The sequence below is a fragment of the Daldinia childiae genome (assembly GCF_008694065.1).
Source record: "Daldinia childiae strain JS-1345 chromosome Unknown Scaffold16, whole genome shotgun sequence".
NCBI lineage: Eukaryota > Fungi > Ascomycota > Sordariomycetes > Xylariales > Hypoxylaceae > Daldinia > Daldinia childiae.
Window position 1 is genome coordinate 116,954 of NW_022984657.1, and position 19,192 is coordinate 136,145.

At 42.2% G+C, this 19,192-nt stretch overlaps 4 protein-coding genes across 4 annotated transcripts; 2 read left to right on the forward strand and 2 right to left on the reverse strand.

The window, feature by feature from the left end:
* Positions 1-3,155: 3,155 nt before the first annotated feature.
* On the forward strand, positions 3,156-6,525 carry GL218_09130 (U3 small nucleolar RNA-associated protein 22; the record flags this gene model as incomplete). Its single annotated transcript, XM_033585956.1, has 2 exons — positions 3,156-3,398; positions 3,475-6,525. The coding sequence occupies 2 exons, from the start codon at positions 3,156-3,158 to the stop codon at positions 6,523-6,525; spliced, it is 3,294 nt and encodes a 1,097-aa protein (XP_033439919.1).
* A 1,230-nt stretch (positions 6,526-7,755) lies between these two features.
* GL218_09131 (putative f-box domain-containing protein) lies at positions 7,756-9,858 on the reverse strand (the record flags this gene model as incomplete). Its single annotated transcript, XM_033585957.1, has 4 exons — positions 7,756-7,951; positions 8,016-9,112; positions 9,170-9,371; positions 9,446-9,858. 4 exons carry the CDS (start codon positions 9,856-9,858, stop codon positions 7,756-7,758), a joined length of 1,908 nt encoding a protein of 635 aa, XP_033439918.1.
* An 814-nt stretch (positions 9,859-10,672) lies between these two features.
* On the forward strand, positions 10,673-14,716 carry GL218_09132 (Spindle pole body protein pcp1; the record flags this gene model as incomplete). Its single annotated transcript, XM_033585958.1, has 2 exons — positions 10,673-14,376; positions 14,449-14,716. 2 exons carry the CDS (start codon positions 10,673-10,675, stop codon positions 14,714-14,716), a joined length of 3,972 nt encoding a protein of 1,323 aa, XP_033439971.1.
* Positions 14,717-16,551: 1,835 nt separating this feature from the next.
* On the reverse strand, positions 16,552-18,517 carry GL218_09133 (Metacaspase-1B; the record flags this gene model as incomplete). Its single annotated transcript, XM_033585959.1, has 7 exons — positions 16,552-16,577; positions 16,656-16,825; positions 17,199-17,637; positions 17,688-18,074; positions 18,131-18,185; positions 18,253-18,376; positions 18,447-18,517. The coding sequence occupies 7 exons, from the start codon at positions 18,515-18,517 to the stop codon at positions 16,552-16,554; spliced, it is 1,272 nt and encodes a 423-aa protein (XP_033439917.1).
* Positions 18,518-19,192: the final 675 nt, after the last annotated feature.

The window sequence follows — 19,192 nt, forward strand, 5'->3', positions numbered from 1 at the left end:
GTATTATAATTAATTTTAATTTAAAACATATATGTTTTATATATAATAATTTATTTAAATAATTAAATTAATATTTGTTTTATATATAAAGATTTTATTTACTATGTTTTTAATTGATTTAATTATTATTAATATTATGTGTGGGGAAAATGTTTAAAGTTGTTTTAGATTAAAGATTGAAAAATGTTTTTGGGGGGGTGTGTTAAGGTGTGATTGGTTGGGGAGGGTTGTGGTTAAAAAAGGTACTTTTTTTCAAATTATTTTAGCGAGTTTAAACTAGAAATTAAAAATGGTTTAAAGGGAAATACCTTTTTTAACCATATTTTTTCCCAATTAATTACATTTTGGTATACCCTTTTAAACCATTTTTTAATTTTTAGTTTAAGGTGATTTTAAATATTTTTTTTTTATTTAGTATAGTAATAATTAAATTAATTAAAAATATTAATAATTAAATTAATTAAAAATATTAATTTTAAGTAAATAAAATTTTTATATAAGAAATAAATATTAATTTAATTATTTAAATAGGTTATTATATATAAAACGTATACGTTTTAAAGTCGAGATTAATTATAATATCGGTTGTAATGCCGGTTGTAACGCCGGTTGTAACGTAATAATCGTAATAAACGTTAAAATTTATAATATTATAACGTAATATTATATAAATATATAAAAAAAACGAGAAAGTAGTAAAAGTAAAAGATTAACCTTAAATAATTAGAATATAAGGTATTTTAAATATGGTTATAAATAGTTATAAGTATAAACGCGTAGGTATAAGTGTATAAGTATAAACGTGTAAGTGTAAGTGCGTGAATATAGCGTTTTAAAGCTATTTAAATGTTAAGGTTTACAATATTATAACGTAATATTATATAAATATATAAAAAAAATAAAAAGGTAGTAAAAGTAAAAAATTAGTTTCAAATAATTAAAATAAAAGGTATTTTAAACGTTATTATTGTTTATTATATTATTGTTAATATAATTTTATTAAACTTTTAAAATGTATATTAGGTATGGTTAAAATATTAAATAATAGTTAAAATTAGAATTTAAAAAACGTTTCTTTTATAACTTACAAATATAAATATATAAACTAAAGGTTTTATAACGCTTATGGCGTTAATGAAAGAGGCGAAAGCGGGTAAAACTTACCGCTTTTCAAATCTTTAGTTTTAATATATTAAAATAACTTTCAAATTATTTTTAAATTTTTAATTTAAATTAACTGAGATAAATTATAGGTAATTGTAAATGTAAACGCGTAAATATAACGTTTTAAGGTTATTTAAACATTAAAACTTATAATATTATAACGCGATATCATATAAACATATAAAAAAAATAAAAAGGTAATAAAAACAAAAGATTAACCCCAAATAATTAAAATAAAATATTTTTTATATGTTGTTGTTATTTATTATATTATTGTTAATATAGTTTTATTAAAAATTTTAATAAAAATTTAAACGTTTATTAATTTGTTTTATATTATATAAAACTAATTAAGATTAAAATTTAAAAAACGTTTTTTTTATAATTTACAAATATAAACACACGGACCATAAGTTTTATGGCAAAAAACGGAGGTAAACAAAGTTTGCCGTTTTTTAAATCTTTAGTTTTAACACATTAAAATAAATTAGTTGCAATATTATATGGTACGAATCAAATATTATATGGTACAAATTAAATATTATATAATTTATTTAATAATATTATGTTAAAAATTGTCTTAACAAAAGGTATCACGTGACTATTTTAAGGGTGATTAAATATGTTAAATAAAGTTGTTTAATTAAATATAATTAATAAATATTTTTACATATAAATGTATATATAAAATATAAAATATTAATAAAATGATTAATTTTTAACATATTACACGTAATTTTTTTAACTTTATTAAAAAATTTTAAATAAATATATATAAATTTAAATAATTTTATTATTATTTAATTTTAAATAATATAATTACTATTAATAAATAATTTTAATTAATGTAAAAATAATAATTTAAAATACATGTTATTTAATAACTTAAAATACATGTTATTTAAACTTTTATAAAAATAAAATATAATTAAATTATGTTATTTCGTAAATAAACACGTGATATTTTTTAATAAAACAATTTTTAATATTTAATTTGTATTATATAATATTACAATTAATATCATTATTTTCGCATTAATTTAAGCTATTTAACGATATATATCATGTTATTTTTAAATTAATATTTATAAAGTTATTTTTAAATTTATATATGGATATAAAAATAAATATATGTAAATACGTTTATTTTTAATTAATTAAATATTTATATTATAAAAATAACCGTATAAAGTTTAAAAGTATATATTAAATTGTGGCCCGTGACTTTTTACTTATTTTAATTTAATGTGCGATTTTTTTTTTCATTTTAATATAATAACTTATTTGGCAATTTAAAACGAAAAATAATAGCGCGGTTTTAACATTTAATTTTTTTTAAAAAACCATTAATTATATAAATAAAATAAATAATAATAAAATTATAATATATATCGTTTTATTTACAAAAGGCTATTATACTTTTTTATCATTTTAATTTTTTTATTAAAATAATAATACATTAAAAATAACTTTAAAAATATATTTTTAATAACGTTTTAATATACCATATAAATATATTTATAATTCCATTATTTTTAAAACAATAAAATTATAAAAAATACTTATAATAACAATAAAAGCTAAAAAGTCAATAGGTATTTTTTTCTATTTTTCATTATCTTCTTTTGTGCTTTTTTTTACATATATTATATGGTGTTGTTTTTGGAAAAAAATGCCAAGACTGCGCCATTACTTTTCGAGACAAGCTGTTTGGTCAACCGTAGGATCTATGGATAGGTACATGTACATAGGTACCTATCAAATATATTTAGCCACAATCAATAGGTAATACCTAAATAAGCCACAACGTGGGTCTTTATCGATACGGAAATTATAGTAATTTTTTTGAAGTTTGGGATGGGAACTTGAACATGAAAATGGGCCAGTGCTGTCAAAATCTCAAAAATTGGTCAGGGGATACGAAGAATTAACTTCGACGACAAGATCCGTGCGCTTTCACTTCTCGGATCTCGGACCCTTTTGAATACGAAATGGAGCCCAATACAGCAAAGCGACGCAAACTGGAACATGCAGACGGTGGTCCAACTTTTGAAGCCGTAAATGCGACAGCTTCAACCATGGGTGCTTCTGGCGCAAGCGCATTCGTCTTAGAGACGGAAGAATTACTAAAGGAAGTGAAATTTGATTATAGCAAAACATCTTCTAATGTCGAGGATATCTTGCGACAGCTTAAAGATGTCATTGAAGCTTCAGAACCTCACGAGCCCCTTCCCGTAAGTCCAATCCCTTACAGAGACCATCTAGCTAAATCGTGCATATCTAACTTCTATGCCTATTTCACTCCTCTAGATTAGTGAGGCGTCAGCGAATTTTGAAAAGACAAATCGAATTACCATTCCGTATCCCAATCCGCAACCAGCGAAAGATGCCCCGTATAAGCTATCCTTCGACAAACCAGCTGAGGTCAACGTAGCCGGCAGCTGGATTCTGAAGACCAACATAAAATCCCAACCGGATATGGCAGTTGATATGATCGTCGTTATGCCTTCCTCCATATTCCAGGAGAAAGACTACTTGAACATGAGATATTTCTATAAAAGGGCGTATTATTTGGCTTATATTGCCGCTGATCTTCGCGAAGAGTTGGGTACCGCTATTGAATTTACTTTCGATCACATGCATGGGAACATGTTATTACCTATACTGGTTGCTCGACCAAAAAACACTACGAGCAAAGATGATGGTTCAGAGAAGTCAAATTCCCGTCGAAAATCGATCCCGGCGATTCGTATAATCCCATGCGCTCCAGAAGATTACTTCCCAGCAGGGAAACTCACGGCAGTCAGCAATGCTATACGGCCAGGAAAATCCGAAGGAAATGAGGAGAAGAAGACGCCTACACCTTTTTATAACACAACTCTCAAAGCCGAGGGCCTATTCCCCTCTTATTTGCGGTTACTATATCGAACCGTGAAGTCTTGTTCTACGTTTAAAGATGCATGCGTTCTAGGGCGTATATGGCTCCAGCAGCGCGGATTCAACGGTAATATCAGCAGTGGCGGGTTTGGTCATTTCGAATGGGCAGTCTTGATGGCTCTTCTCTTGCAGGGCGGAGGCCGAAAAGGAGAAGCAGTACTTTCTCCTTCGTTACATAGCACGCAGCTATTCAAAGCGACTCTGCAATACATCGTTTCGGCGAACTTGCAGAAAAAGGCTTTGGTTATTGGCAAGGATCCTATCGATACAGACTCTCTTCGTCAGGCGATGCCGGTCCTACATGATACAGCTCGTGGAATAAACATCCTCTACAAAATGACACCATGGTCTATAGCCATGCTAACCGAACAAGCCAAGTGGTCACTATCTGCAATAAACGACACCCCAAATGACCAGTTCGATCCCTTGTTCATTGTTAAAGCCGACCAACCTTTGCAGACATTCGATATACTTCTGAGCGTCAAACTCCCTACCTCGAAGGAAGGGGTTGAATCGGTCGATCGTAAAGGGTTTGTTTGTGATTTCAGCACGAAATTATATAACACGATAAAAAAGGCGTTAGGCGAGCGAGCACAGTTGATTCACGTTAGCATACCAGAGACGGCGACGTGGCCAGTTTCGGCAAGTATGCCGAAGACGAAAAAGGCAAGCCTCCTCGTTGGGGTTATCATAGATCCCCTGAAGGCATCTCAGGGTCGTGATTATGGTCCACCGTATGAACAGAAGAAAGAATCGACTAAATTCCGTGAGTTCTGGGGTGAAAAGGCAGATCTTTGGCAATTTCCTGATGGAAATATTGTTGAGAGCCTTGACTGGACAGAATATAGCTACCTGGGCTTCCCCGGAATATGCGAGGCTATTATACGATACATCCTGAAGCTACGGCTCCAGGTAGGCGATGGCGATCTTGAGTTCTACGGACAAGATATGCCCAAAGTCATATCGTTTGCGCCCTCGGAGAAGGTGGCCTTCGATACCGCTAAGCAAGCGTTCGAGAATCTTGAGCGAGATATTCGCAATCTGGAGGATTTGCCATTGCATGTGAAGCAAGTAGCACCTATCAGCACAGCTTTACGGCGCACATCACTATCCGCACCAGAATTCAACTTCAGAAAGCCTTTACTACAGCCAATGGAGGTTGTGGTTTCTTTTGAGGTATCCGGCAAATGGCCTGAAAACTTAGCGGCTATTCAGAGAGCCAAGATTGCGTTCTTGTTGAAAATTGCCAGTTCCTTAGAAGAAGTCAAGGAAGATGTCAAGACACATCTCGGGTTAGAGAATACAATCCGCGACGACGAAAACTTAGCATTCTTGGACATAGTCTACGAAGATGGCGCCTCTTTTAGACTCCGCGTATTCAGCGATCTCGAGGAGGCCCTGCTTGACAGGCGCACGAAGGATCAAGCAATTGAGCGTCACGTTCGTACTGAAGCTGCCGAGCTTCTCGCCTTGTACAAACGGATGTATACCAACTTACCACTCCACAATCAAACCGTATCTACATTCTGCACTAGATTCCCTGCATTATCCTCATCCATACGCCTCACCAAGCACTGGTTTAACTCTCACAAGCTATCATGCCACTTTAACGAAGAGGTAATAGAGCTGTTTGTTCTACAAGCATTCCTTAAGCCATATCCTTGGCAATCCCCTTCCAGCGCGATAACCGGGTTTCTACGAACGCTCTTGTTGCTATCGAGATGGGATTGGCGTGACGAACCCCTTGTTGTCGACTCGGCAGGATCCCTTTCTACCTCGCAACGATTAGAAATCGGTACTCGGCTAAAGGCATGGCGAAAAATCGATCCCAATATGAACCGCACAATCCTCTTCGTGGCTACGTCTCACGATGTAAGCGGCGTCGCATATACTCACGACGGCCCGACCAAGGTCGTTGCTACACGAATGACCAGCCTAGCGCGGTCCGCGTGCAAGGCCGTCAAGGAGAAGGGAGTCGACCTCGGCATGCGAAGCCTCTTCCAATCCCCGCTACGCGACTACGACGTCCTACTGCATCTGTCCTCGAAAGCACTTAAGAACATCTCTCGAGGCGACGCATCCAGGCGCTCGCAATACAAGAACCTCGACGGGGAGACAGGGACGAGAGCGCTCCCACTGCTAGAACCGCCTACTCAGAGTCTTCTCAGACAGCTCAACGCGATGTACTCCAGCCCACTGCTATTTTTCCACGGCGGCCCGGACGACACGGTGATTGGGGGGCTGTGGAACCCGCAGCTGCATGCGCGCGCGTTTACGGCGCATATGCCGTGTTCGCTTATGCCGTCTGGCGATGCTGATGGGGATAGCAACGTGATGTACGAGGTTAACAGGAATGCTATTCTTGCGGAGGTCGCGCGGGTGGGGGGAGATGTTATTGAGAAGATTGAGGTGGTTAGGGAATAGTTAGCTGGCTTGTAACTTGGACACCTAGCCTAGGTAGTTGACATATACTATAACTAGGTACCTAACCTAGCCTATGCATTGTTGTAAAAAGGTGAAGTGGCGGGAGAGTTAGGTTAGGTATGGTTTGCATATAGAAATTAGGTAACTCATATAGATGGGCGTTAATGCTGATGGATGATACCAGGAGTGTCTGGATAGGTTTTACATGCATGCATGCATGCGCTTTGTTGATTTGATGTATTTGACGGTGATTGTATTTTTTTTTTCATAGGTTTCTACGTGGGAAGTTGTGGATTATTAATAGTGCTTTTACATTAAGTGGTAGAGGGAAAGAGAAGGAGATGAGTTTGATTTATGTTGCTTGTTTAACGGTATGTCTCCCACTATTAATGACTTTGAATTACATACCTCTATTACCGATACACTAGTTTTAAGTAACGGAACTAATATAAGAAGGGAGGTAGATTGGGATATTCGTCTGGTCACGTCAGAAAATCAATTAGCTATAGGCCTTTATATACTCTTAGGTTCCGTCTATGTATGCGGTCGGTCAGTCAGTCAGTCAGTCAAGATTAGACATCATATTACAACTACCTCGGCACATGACAGTACATAGGAATACGACTAGCTGGTAAGATCAGTTCCCTACATGTAGTTTACGTAGGCAATAACCCAAACGTCCAGGCCCCAATAACCTCGAAATCGACGGCCGAGCCCGATATGTAATTCGGCGCCGACAAACTCGGAATTAGCAAAGCCCAGCCTAGCCTAGACACATCCTAGGTAAACTCACATCATCATATATCACCAACCATCAGAAAACGCATTAAATATAAGTAGTAAATGCTCACAAACTCATTCGTATAATAAAAATCATTCCTATCGTACATCATAACTATTGTTTCAATCCATACCAGCATTCCCGTAAAACGCCCGCACGTTTACGGCAAGCCAAGCAGACTAGGTAGTTATCATTCCAACGTATCGGTACATATTAGTATTGAGGTGAGAGTAGTAGTAATTCGAACGCAAAATGGGGGAGTATCTTCGAAGCCGTATCGTTGAGGGCTTGAGCATTATTAGAGTTTAAGTCGTAAAAAAAGAAATATGTAAAAGCGTCTGGAGATGCCGTGCCCCAATACTGTGGGGAATAGGCGATAGCCAGGATTAGGAATATACGAAGTCAGCAGCAGCCGATCGAAAACGTAAGTAATAGTAAGTCATCATCCGTTAGTCTTCGGGGTACATCTCCTTCATGTTGCTGACGAAGACGCCCCGCTCGCCATCCCAGCGCTTGAAGAATTTGCCTGCCATGGGCATCAAATCTTTGATCTCCGGCGGCAGCATCTCAGGGCCGCCACGGAAATCGACTATCTCAATGTTGTCTTCTGCGATGAGGTGTTGGTCTAACCCATCGGTGCCAGACCTGCGTTTGTGTTAGGATAAAGATAGACATAGTATAGTAGAAATTAAATAAAGAATAAACTCACATGCACCGGTAATACGGCTGGGTGTAATAACACCATGGCCTCTGGGTTGGGGACAAGGGATCGTCGAGAGAAGAACCCTCGAGGGTCCAGCCCAGGATCAAGCCGTGATACTCGTAGCGCTTATGCTTAAACACCTGGCCGACGCGATACTTGACCTCCACACCCTTGGCGAGTTCGCTGCGCCGTCGGGCGGGCATCACTGCTGCATCCACGCGTCTCATACTCTTAATCTGATCCCGGACGCTCTTAGAGGGAAGATCCCAGTTGTTCCGGCGACGCGACGGAGCCGCAAAGGTGTCGTACATGGGACACACGTACTTCTCCACGAGCCACGCATCCTCGGGGAAATGTTCGTAGAAGGCCGAGAGCAGGTCGCGCACGTCTTGTTGCCAGTCCCAACGGATCTCGTCGCTCTCCGGCAGCACGGGGACCATCATGATGCTCGCCCAAATCATGCTGTACAAGGCCGGCTGCAGATTACGGGCCCAGTCGCCGCGGTTAAGTTCAATCATGGGGATGATCTGGGCGAAAGGTCTCTCGTGGGTTCGAAAACTAGTGAATGACGCCCGTATGTTTTGCGCCGTGCGCATCACGATGAGGTCCGTGGCCGTAGGGTTTAGTAAATTATCATGGCCTGTATGGATGCCGAGCCTATATAGGAAGTCGATTATTCGATCCATAGGCACTTCATCTTCTACAGTATAAGGATCTAGGAACATGTTATCTTGAACTTGGGACAGCTCTTCGACGAGGGGTTGATCATCTAGTGTCATGCCCGGTCGTGACAAAACTGTAGCATGGACGTGACTAGGCAAAGCACAGGGATACGCCTCTAATCCGAGTCGTGATGCTAAAGCGGAGTAGATGGCAGCAGAGATGATTGGCAATGATGGGTGGTGCTCATCTCGAAGAGCCCTGCCGATTAAGCAGTTACGGAGATAACGATACGTTTGCTCTGTGGGATCGTTCAAGCCCGTCATATTGTTCGAGCGCAACCATCGAGTCAAAGCGATAGCCTTTTGACGGGTGGTCAACTCGTCAAAGTAAGGGTGTGCACTTCGAAACCGGTCTGCAATATCATCTAGCAATTCGGTAATCTTACAAGTATACAGGGTCAGTCACATACTTAAATAAGATAGGATAGTTAAACAAACCTCATCCAAATCACCCTCATTATCGTGAAGCATGAACATATCAAAGGCGCCAAGAGCGCGCTCGAGGCGCATGCCGCAGTTTAATCTTTCGCTATACGGAGTATCTTCGTCAATGCGACGTGCTGCAAACTTTTGATACTTAGCCCATTCTTCTATCGCAAGGCTCCGATGTATGCTATCCAGAACAGAGCACGAATAATATCTATAATTTGGGTTAAACGCGACTCTATTAGACTCAACAATTCAATATATGCATTGTAGATTAAACGAGCATACCTTCGCGCCAAAACATCTTCAACCGAATCTGGAGCTTGGCACTGACTTAAAAGATAATCTTTTGCATCGTAACCGTATAGACAGATCTGTTCCATCTTCTGCAGTCGGGAGACGCGAGATGCGACAATCCCATCAAGGAGGCGTGCGATATAGGCATTACGTCCAAGTCTCAACAGGAATAGTCGGCGCCAGTCAGTATCGTGTAAGTAGCCTTTCAACCTCTCTTTAAAGTGATGACTGGCTTCCCAGTATTTGAAATTATGCTCGCAATAGCATCTCCAAAGAAGAGGTTCATGCGCGACTCGGTTGAAACGCTTTGATAAGTGTGCGATGTTAGATAAAGTCTCTTCCGGAGGTACGTAAAGTAAAATATGGTGGACGATTTCGTCCGGTAAAGAATTAATAGACGCCATGTTTTACTATGAGTCTGGTCTGATCCCGTCCAAGCAGAAAGTTAACTTGTTCAAGTCTTCGAGAGGAGAAAATATAGTTAAATAGTGGCGCATATGTTATTACGGAGGGGAAGCTAACAAGTTTGCGCCGAGTTGGAATTTGTGTAGACTTATAGACAAAAGGAAAGTAATGCGAGTCTTAATGCGACGAACCAACTGCGATGAGAGAAAGATGTAATGTGAATTTCAATGGGTCTGATACGTCAATAACAAGCAAGAGGCGGTAATTCTAGTGGAACACGTGACGCTAGTACATTTACGGAATCCATGTCTCAATCCCCCACCTTTAGTCACTGGTCCCTCAGGGTTCTCGTAGAATGCGCTAGTCCAAAAGAAGGTTATCACACAATAATGCATGAGGCTAACGCGGTTATAGTTTAGTGTATTTTAATCTTTTCATTTTTCATCAGAGAATCTTGGTACATTTAGCATAGTACCTCAGGTACCTAAGTATTTTTTTAAGCTCTTTGACTGTTTAAGCTCCGAACCACTTTGAACCTTACTACGAAAGTAAACACGGCCAAAACGCGTCGTTAAGGAAAACTACCGTGTTGAAGGGAAAGTATCAACCTTTCTTTTTAAAGAAATCTTGTACTATACAACAATACAACATTCGACTTCCACTCTCAATTCAAATGCTCTCTTCCAGATATCATACCTGATTAACTATTATTTACTATCTCATGATTAATCAAATTTGCAAGTCGGCACATAACGATATTCGATCCCACTTGTACGGCACTATTATACTCATCCCACCTCTCGCGCCGTCGAGATGGATACTCCCCGAACCAACTTAGGTGATGCCACTTACCTAAGTCGGGCACCTCCCGACTTCGATATGACACAGGAATCTTCTTTTCATTCTCCAACTAAAGATAATAATCTTGTACAACAATTACGAAATGGCCGCGGCGTCAACTTGCGAACACCACGTGGGAACAGTCGTGCGCCTTTAGGTGACAAGAGAAACCTACCAGCTGGAATAGCGGGCGCAGAGTTCACACCTATGCTTAAGTCTGCGACGCGAAATAGTGCACGTCGGTTCGGCAAGGAGAATACGAATGGCGTATCTACGCCCACCTTAAGCAAGATAAACGAGGACATAGACATGACTAACATTCCTGTCGAGACCTCCTTATATGGTCCTTCGAGAGGAGAATCCTACGTCGAGTCCACGCCTCTACCTCAGGTAGAAAATAGCAGCGCAGCATCCACACCACTAGCCGTATTACCGCGACGCGGTGGAAACAAGGGTCCCTTGCAGGATGGGAACCAATTGTCGCTTCGAGAGCAAGAGAACGTGATCGATAGGATCGAGAAGGAAAACTTTGGACTGAAGCTGAAAATTCACTTTCTCGAGGAAGCATTGAGGAAAACTGGACCAGGTTTTAGTGAGGCCGCCTTAAAGGAAAACACAGAACTCAAAGTCGATAAAGTCACGATGCAGAGGGACCTTCACAAGTACAAGAAACACCTTGCCGCAGCAGAAAAGGACCTCGAGACCTATCAGCAACAAATATTGGAAGTTCAGGAGAAGGCCAAAAAGAAATATGCGGATCAGAACCAGAGAGCCGAGATCGAAGCATTACGGCGAAGTCTAGAGGACAAGGATGCAGAGATCGAGAACCTACAACGACAACTGCAAAGAGGAAGTAAGGATCAAGGTACAATTGATCAGTTACACGACGAGATCGGCGACCTCGAGGCGGATATACGTCAAAAGGACCGAGAAATTAACGAACGCGAAGAGGAGGTGGATGGATTAAAAAATAGGCTAGAAGAGGTGGAAGAGAACTGGAGGTCTGCACAAAACAAGGTTGCCGACCTTGAGGCGCAGGCGCAGTCCCCTGAAGACCTAGGAAAGTTGGAAGAATTACAGGACAAGATTCGCGACTTAGAAGCAGACTTACGAGAAAAGGATATGGAAATCAACGATCGTGACGAAGAATTGAACGACTTAGAAGAGAAGCTAGGGCAGGCAGAAGAGAAATGGAAGTCTGCCCAAGAAAGAGTAGTTGAGCTTCAGGAGAATGCCCAGTCGAGCGAGGAGCTCGACGAAGCGAGAGGCACCATCAGAGACCTCGAATCTGACGTCCGGCAGTTCGAGCAGCAACTCAACGACATGAAAGAACAACTTGAAGCTGCAGTGTCAGATAAAGACCGAGCCGAAGCAGACCTCGAGGAACTCCAGGAAGAAATGTCTAACAAGTCGCTCGTCACTAAAGGGCTCTCTCGTCAAGTTGAAGAGAAGGTTACCCGCCTGCAGATCGAAGTGAACCGTTGGCAGGAGAAGTATGAAGCTCTTGAGCAGGGTGTAGCTGAGAAGGATAGGTTCAGCACAGAAGTAAAATCCAGGGCTGAACAACTACTGCAACAACGGGAGTCCTGGGACCACGAACGGAAACTTCTCATGTCGAAACTAGAAGCCGCGCAGCAAGACTTGGATATGCGCACGGATGAGAAAAACCTTCTACAGCTGCGTCATGATGCTCTAGGAGACGAATCGACTTCTCTAAAAAGGGATATGGCACGACTCCAAAAGCAGGTTGACGAGCTTGAGTTCAGCTTGGATCAGGAGAGGACGCACGGGTCACAGATTGAACGCGACTTGAACCGCAAGCACCAAGCCGAAGTTGACCGGCTGAACGACGATATCGCAGACCTTCAAGATGAGATTCAACGAGTCCGTGACGAAGCATCCGGTGGTCAGTCAGCTTCGGCTTCTTTGGAGCGAGAAGTTTCACGATTGCAAAAACGCATAAGCGAACTAGAGACGGATTTAAGCCAAGAGAAAGCCCGTGCCCTACAGAATCTATACGAAGCCAATACGAAGCATAAAGAAGAAGTAGACCGCCTTAACGAAGACATTGCCGACCTTCAGGATGAGATCACCCGGGTCCGTAGGGAAGCCACGGGAGGTCAATCAGCGTCTGCATCGTTGGAGCGAGAAATGGAGCGTCTGCAGAAGCGCGTCAAAGAACTTGAGACAAATCTTGATCACGAAAAGGCGAATGCTCGAGTTCGACAATCCACTTCTGGAGATGAATCCACTTCATTACAACGAGAGATCACTCGTTTACGGAGCCAAGTTGGCGATCTAGAACTCAATCTAGATCAAGAAAGGAGTCATGGTCGTCAGATTGAGCGGGATGTCCGCAACCAGCTTAAATCTGAAATTGACCGTCTCAACGATGATATTTCCGAACTTCACGCCGCTATTCGCGAAAAGGATAATCTCTATAACAACGACAGCGAAAAGTGGGAGTCTGAGAGGCGTAACCTGGAGGCGCAAAGAGATCGCCTCGAGGAGCGGGCCACTGGACTTGAAAGGACTATCGACCGGTTACGCGACGCCGAGGGCACGCTCTCTAGCAAAGAGATGAAGCTACAAGACGCTTTGAACAGCGAAGCGCAGCGCCATAAGAACGAGGAGGCCGCACTCAGCCGCCAGATAGACGATCTACGACAAGACTTAGAAACACGGCAATCATCTCTAACGGCACTACGAAACGAGGTTGCTGCTGTTCGCGAGGACCTTCGGCAGAGTCAGCTGGACTATCAAGCACAGGCTGAAAAGGTCGAGGCCTTAGAGGATGAGGTTGAAGTTCTTCAAGCTACTCTGGACGAGGAATCGGAAGACGCTGCCCAAAAGCTGAACGAAGCTGACCAAGTTTGTCAAGACCTCAGACGGCAGCTTGAACTAGCGAGACGTAATCAGTCAGAGAGAGCCGAGGATCTCGGGGAACAGCTGGAAGAAGCGAATCGGATCTCTGAAGACCTTAGACATCAACTCCAAGACGCGAATCGAAAGCTGCGCGACGTCGAACGCCAATGCGAACGTCTAAAGCAGCAAGCGGAGCGTGCTACTCGACACGAGTCTAAACAGTCGGACCAGAAAGTAGAGCAGGCCAATCGTGTTGCCGAAGGGCTCAGGCGAGATCTGAACCGAGCAACCAGGGAGTCAGAGAAGGCGAATCGTTTGTGCGAGGAGTTACGCGAACAACTTGAACTAGCAAAGCAGGATCTAGACTACGCTAGCCCGCTATGCAAAGAACTCCGCCAAAAGCTCGACCGAGCACGAAACGAACGTGCCGCTTATAAAGCGTCGACCGAAAAGCTCCGGGCCGACTGCGAGCGGCTGCAGGAGGGCGCAAAGGAAGCACTCGCTTGGATCGAGGCGAAGAACTCTGAGCCTAATGGCTCTTCTATATCTTACACACCGCATATAAACAAGAGGGGCACGAAAGCCAGCTTCCGGTACGGCGACATCGTGATGGACGTGGTCGACCAACGGGACCACGAGGCCGTGATCCGCGCAGCGGACGCGGCAGAGAAACGACATGCCAAGGAGATCCGTGGCCTAGCATTGCAAATGCAGTGGATGCAGGCAAGATGGGAGCGCGAGGCCAAGCTACGAAATGACGCCGCATTCGCCAAGAAGTTCGTAGCACTACAACTAGAGATTGCTGAGGCTTGGTAAGTTTATTTATCCCTTTTACCCCTTTACCCCCATATTAAAAATGAATAAAACAACTAACAATCCCATAGCAACAAGGCAGACCTACGCATCCTGAGCAACATCCACAAGCAGCTGGGCATCAAATCACCAGACGCACTGCTCTCGTCCCGAAAACGCGAGCAATCGGCCAAGAAGGAACCAAGCAAACTAAAGGTTTTTGCCAGCGTATTCCGAGCCGTGGCGCGCATGCGGATCGGCGCTAAGCAATGGGGCCAGCACGAGCAGACGCGCAAGAAGCTGGTTAATGCGTGGGAGGAGAGTAAGAGGAGAGAAGAGGAGGAGGTCGAGCTGATATAAGCTTTATACCCGCTTTCGTTGATGTTGGCTCCAAATTTTATGCATATTCCTCTTTCTCGTGGGATTGGACTAGACGTTGTGTTACGTTTAGCTAGCATAGCTCGTGTACGCACGGGTTGGGCGTTTGCGCGTTGATACCTATCATCTGCCTTTCTGTGTGTTTTTTTTTTCTGGGATAGGGGCTAAGGAGCCGGGGAGGGGGGAAGGTTATATGGCATAGGGAGGGAGGGACGGTCCTGAATACCTAGGCAGGCACCTTTCTAAGGATATGATATGTGCGATTGGTTGGTTTTCTGATCGTTTTGAATGGAGTGGTTGTCTAGATAAAAGAAAGTGAAGCTTTATGAGCAAGCGAGGGGACGGAGAGTGGAATGAATGAAATGGAATTTACGTTCCTTGTGTCTTGTCTGTTGTATGTTTATCTGTGTGATTTGTGAGTGTTGTGTGAGATGTCTTTGAGGACTGTTACATTAGCCATGCTAGTGTTTACGGGGTGTGTTGATACCCTTATGTTTGCGAATGTGGTCTATCCAGCGATCGTATATCAGTTGAAGTAATAGGGAAGAGCCAAGAGTGTATACACTCGATCCACACGAATACTATGGTAAGGGGTCGTACTTCTTACCTAGATACCTAGGTAGATAACTACCTAATCTTAGTTATTACATAGGAAGGATACAGAAGTAACTTCCAACAGGACTATTCCTCGTATCAGCCGATACGAGTAATCATAGGTTAGGTACCTATATTAAACACATCCTGCTATAGTTAGGTAGGTATAGTATTCTCCCTAGTTCCACAGGAAGTAAATCCATAGCCCAGAAAAGCTTTGACGTGAGATACATATCGGGCGAGAAGGTTGGATGGGCATTTAAAGTCCTGTCCGGGTTGTATTTATACTCACACATAATAAAGGGATCTATATCTATATTTATATCTATTCTCGAGTAGAGAAACACTCAGTTATATATATACGTTCCTAATCCGTATAGATGAAGTAGTCGAACTAGTATAATTTACCGTATAATTTATCCTTGAATAGTACGAGTAGATTTCTCGATATATCTTTAGCTTGAGAGTAGAGTAGGTAAGTAACCCCTGATGTACGTATATCTAAGATGGTAGGTTAGGTAACTCTTCAGTTTCTAAGAATACACGGAACTAGTAAAAAGGACGTGAGTCAAAAGGGCTATTAACTCGTTAGATTGATATATTTAACACATTCTACACATTCTATACTATTATCTGCATAACTCCTAACCATAACCAATCACCAGACTCAATTTAACCACTATGAACCAGTCAGTAAAAACTATTCTTTTTCTTTCCCCATCACCGAACCCCTATCATCCGTATCACATAAAAATCTCACGATCCAAGAAATAGGATAGGTTAACCATTAAACCCATATTCCAACCCGCACCGCAGACGTCACAAAATCCCAACAGAGATGTACATACAGCCGCAGGTATCAATTCAGCTAAGTACCTAAGCGATAGAACATATTTCGGCAACTTCATTAAAAAAAAAAAGGATAGGCAACCAAGAACACCCACGTAACCCAATTCAGTTCTCCCTCTTTTTGTAGAGCCTTATGTCATAAAAAAAAATTCGAAGAACGAGTAAGAAGAAACGGCCCTTTCCCCCAAGAGCCTAGGATGCTGTACCAGAACCGTAAACGCGGTAACTACATAGTAGTAGTAGTAGTAATAGATAAAATAACGCAACGCAACGCAAACGCAATCGTAGTTACACGTCAGAAAACCCCCATGCATAATTTCATTTCATTTCGGTGTCTGCCTAGGAGACGCCCGTCAACGTCCCGTTCCGTCTTGTCACATCACAAATAGCAGGTTAGTATCTATATAAGAGTTTAGTATGTTAGCAGATAGCGGTGGTCATCGCCTGGGAAAAGAGGAGACCAAAAATCCAGACGTACTCAGAGGGTGGCTGCACGAGAGCTGAGGTTTCTGGGTGTACCGTGTAGATAATTCATCCCGGATGCTGTTGAGCAGTTGTACATAGCTTTGCTGAGGATTCTTCTTCAGGGCGGTAATAAAGGCCCACGACATGGCACCGGTAGCTTGAGAAGCAATTGTTGCATCGGCCCTATAAGCTTAGTTAGTAACCCATATACTACTATAATAACAGACTGGTAGTATATAAAAAGGGGGGGGAGGGGGTGTTCATAAGCCGATCGAACGTAACCCGCCGCCCCAGATGCAAAGCCACAGCACTAATAGCTGTGCTTTGATCTAGAGCGTTCAAAAAAAAAAAAAAGGAAAAAATAATATACAAATAGCCCCTCCTCTAGACTCAGACCCCAATGTATAAATCTCATACCCCACCAACAACCAAGCCGTCATTAAAAAAATACATGATAAAGTGTACATATTTCATGCCACTAGGCAATTCCATGATACATTGCCCATCAATTGCGAAACAAAAAGAAGGGATAATCTAAATAAAGTGGTAGACGAACGAAGTTTGGTCATCTTTGCTTCCGGAAAGCATAATAACGTCTGCTGCCGAGGTCTTGGTCGCCATGGCCCTGTGGTGCGCGTCCTCTCCGCTGGTAGCCTTTTTGAAGAAACCCATGATGTTGTTCGCAACGCCTCCGAGATCGCCTTGACTGTAGGAAGATATGACACCCAGAAGGCCCTGGCCAGCTTCCTTGGCCAAGTTTGGTTCCTTGAGAATACCTTGAGTGGAGTAAATATACGGGAGGTCGAGCGCAGTACCGGAATGGCATGAATCGAAAATGGCCGTTAACCGTACTCCCGATTGCAGCGGCTTAACCATGATACGGTGCATCTCATCGTCGGTAATGTGACCAGTGTGCCGGAAATCGACAGGGTATATAACTTCGTCGTAGCCATCAGGTTCGTCGCCATCCAGATCCTTGGTTTGACCGCCATGTCCTAAGAAACTGTTAGATATCACCACACAGCTAACCCGAGCGTCATCATACCCGAATAATGGAAGAATAACGAGTCATTGGGCCGCGCATCCTTCACGAGCCAATGCATGGCTCGTAGAATGTTTTGCTTTGACGGCTGGCTCATTGGGTTTTGTTGGTCGTCAGTAAGGATGACCATATCTTCTCGCTTATAGCCAAAGTGTTCAACTAAGTATTGCGACATGTTTCTGACATCATTGATACATCCCCGAAGTTGGCCGCGCTGGCCAAAGTAGTTTATGCCAACTAGTAAAGCTTTCCTTCGACCGGTACAGTTACTATACTGAAACGCGTAGTTTTGAGGGGCACCGTGACCGAAATGTTGGGGCCCAGAGGGCGGGGGAGGAGGAGCGCTATAATTTCCATGGTTGTAAGAATTCGAGTTCGCCGTAGGTAGTCCTAAACCTCTTTGTTAAAGTCACACCTAAGAAAGGCAAGCCTAGAAGCTGTCTTACCAGGTCTACCATATTGACTCGGAGGTTGGCCGTAGCCGCCATGTTGCGGTGGGCCCTGACGATGCTATGTCAGCATGGGGCTCTATAAACGAGCCTATAACTCATATAATATATAAATTCACCTGGTTGTATCCGTAAGGTTGAGGAGGGGTTTGTTGTTGTTGTTGTTGTTGTTGCTGTGGGTATCCGTAGGGAACGGGAGGAACTCCTTGGGCAGGAGGATATCCGTTATATGGCTGGGGTGGACTAGGGCCATGTCAGCAGCCGTCGCGATGCTCGTGACCGTAGGATATGAGAAATTGGTGAGCTATCATACGGTTGATAATAATTGCCGTGATACTGTTGCTGCGGCGGACCGTATCCTCCCGGGTAACCGTAACCTGACATATCAAAAAGCTAAGCTGCTGTGTGTATAACTATCCGTAATGTCGGGTCGAGTAGTTAGCGAGATGAGCGAACGAGTTACGAGTTGCGGGTTGCGAGTTGGTAGGCTAGGTTCGTAATAAGGAATTCGTGATATGAACTCGTGGGGGGAGTGTATATAGGCGAGTATAGGCAGGTGAAGGATTTTGCCGTTGGAGGGGGGTGGACAAGGTAGTAGGTTCTTATAGGCAAGACCTCAATCTCATGAAGAGAGGAACGGGATGTGTTCACGATGTTATATCGTTTGTATATCGTCTCGCGTATGGATAATTGGGTATGATGTATGTACCTATTGATCGGAGCTGGTTAGTGTAGAAAGTAGAAAGTAGTTATGTAGAAAGTAGTTATGTATCTATTGTGGATGAATGTAAGGATGTAAGCGCAGCCCCATGTAACTTAGATACTACTATGACCTCGTTGTTTTTTTTTTTTTTTTTTTTTTTTCAAAAAGAATTATAGGTAATGCCAAGAACTACCAAGTTGAGTTATAAATGTCCATATACATTAATATGTGTACACTTACACACTAGCAAGGGAAAGAAAATATACATACCAGCACAGCGGTCAAGCGTTGCGGCGCAGGGAACCTTGATCACCTTGATCAAGCAGCCAAGTGCGCATCACACACAGACACACTCA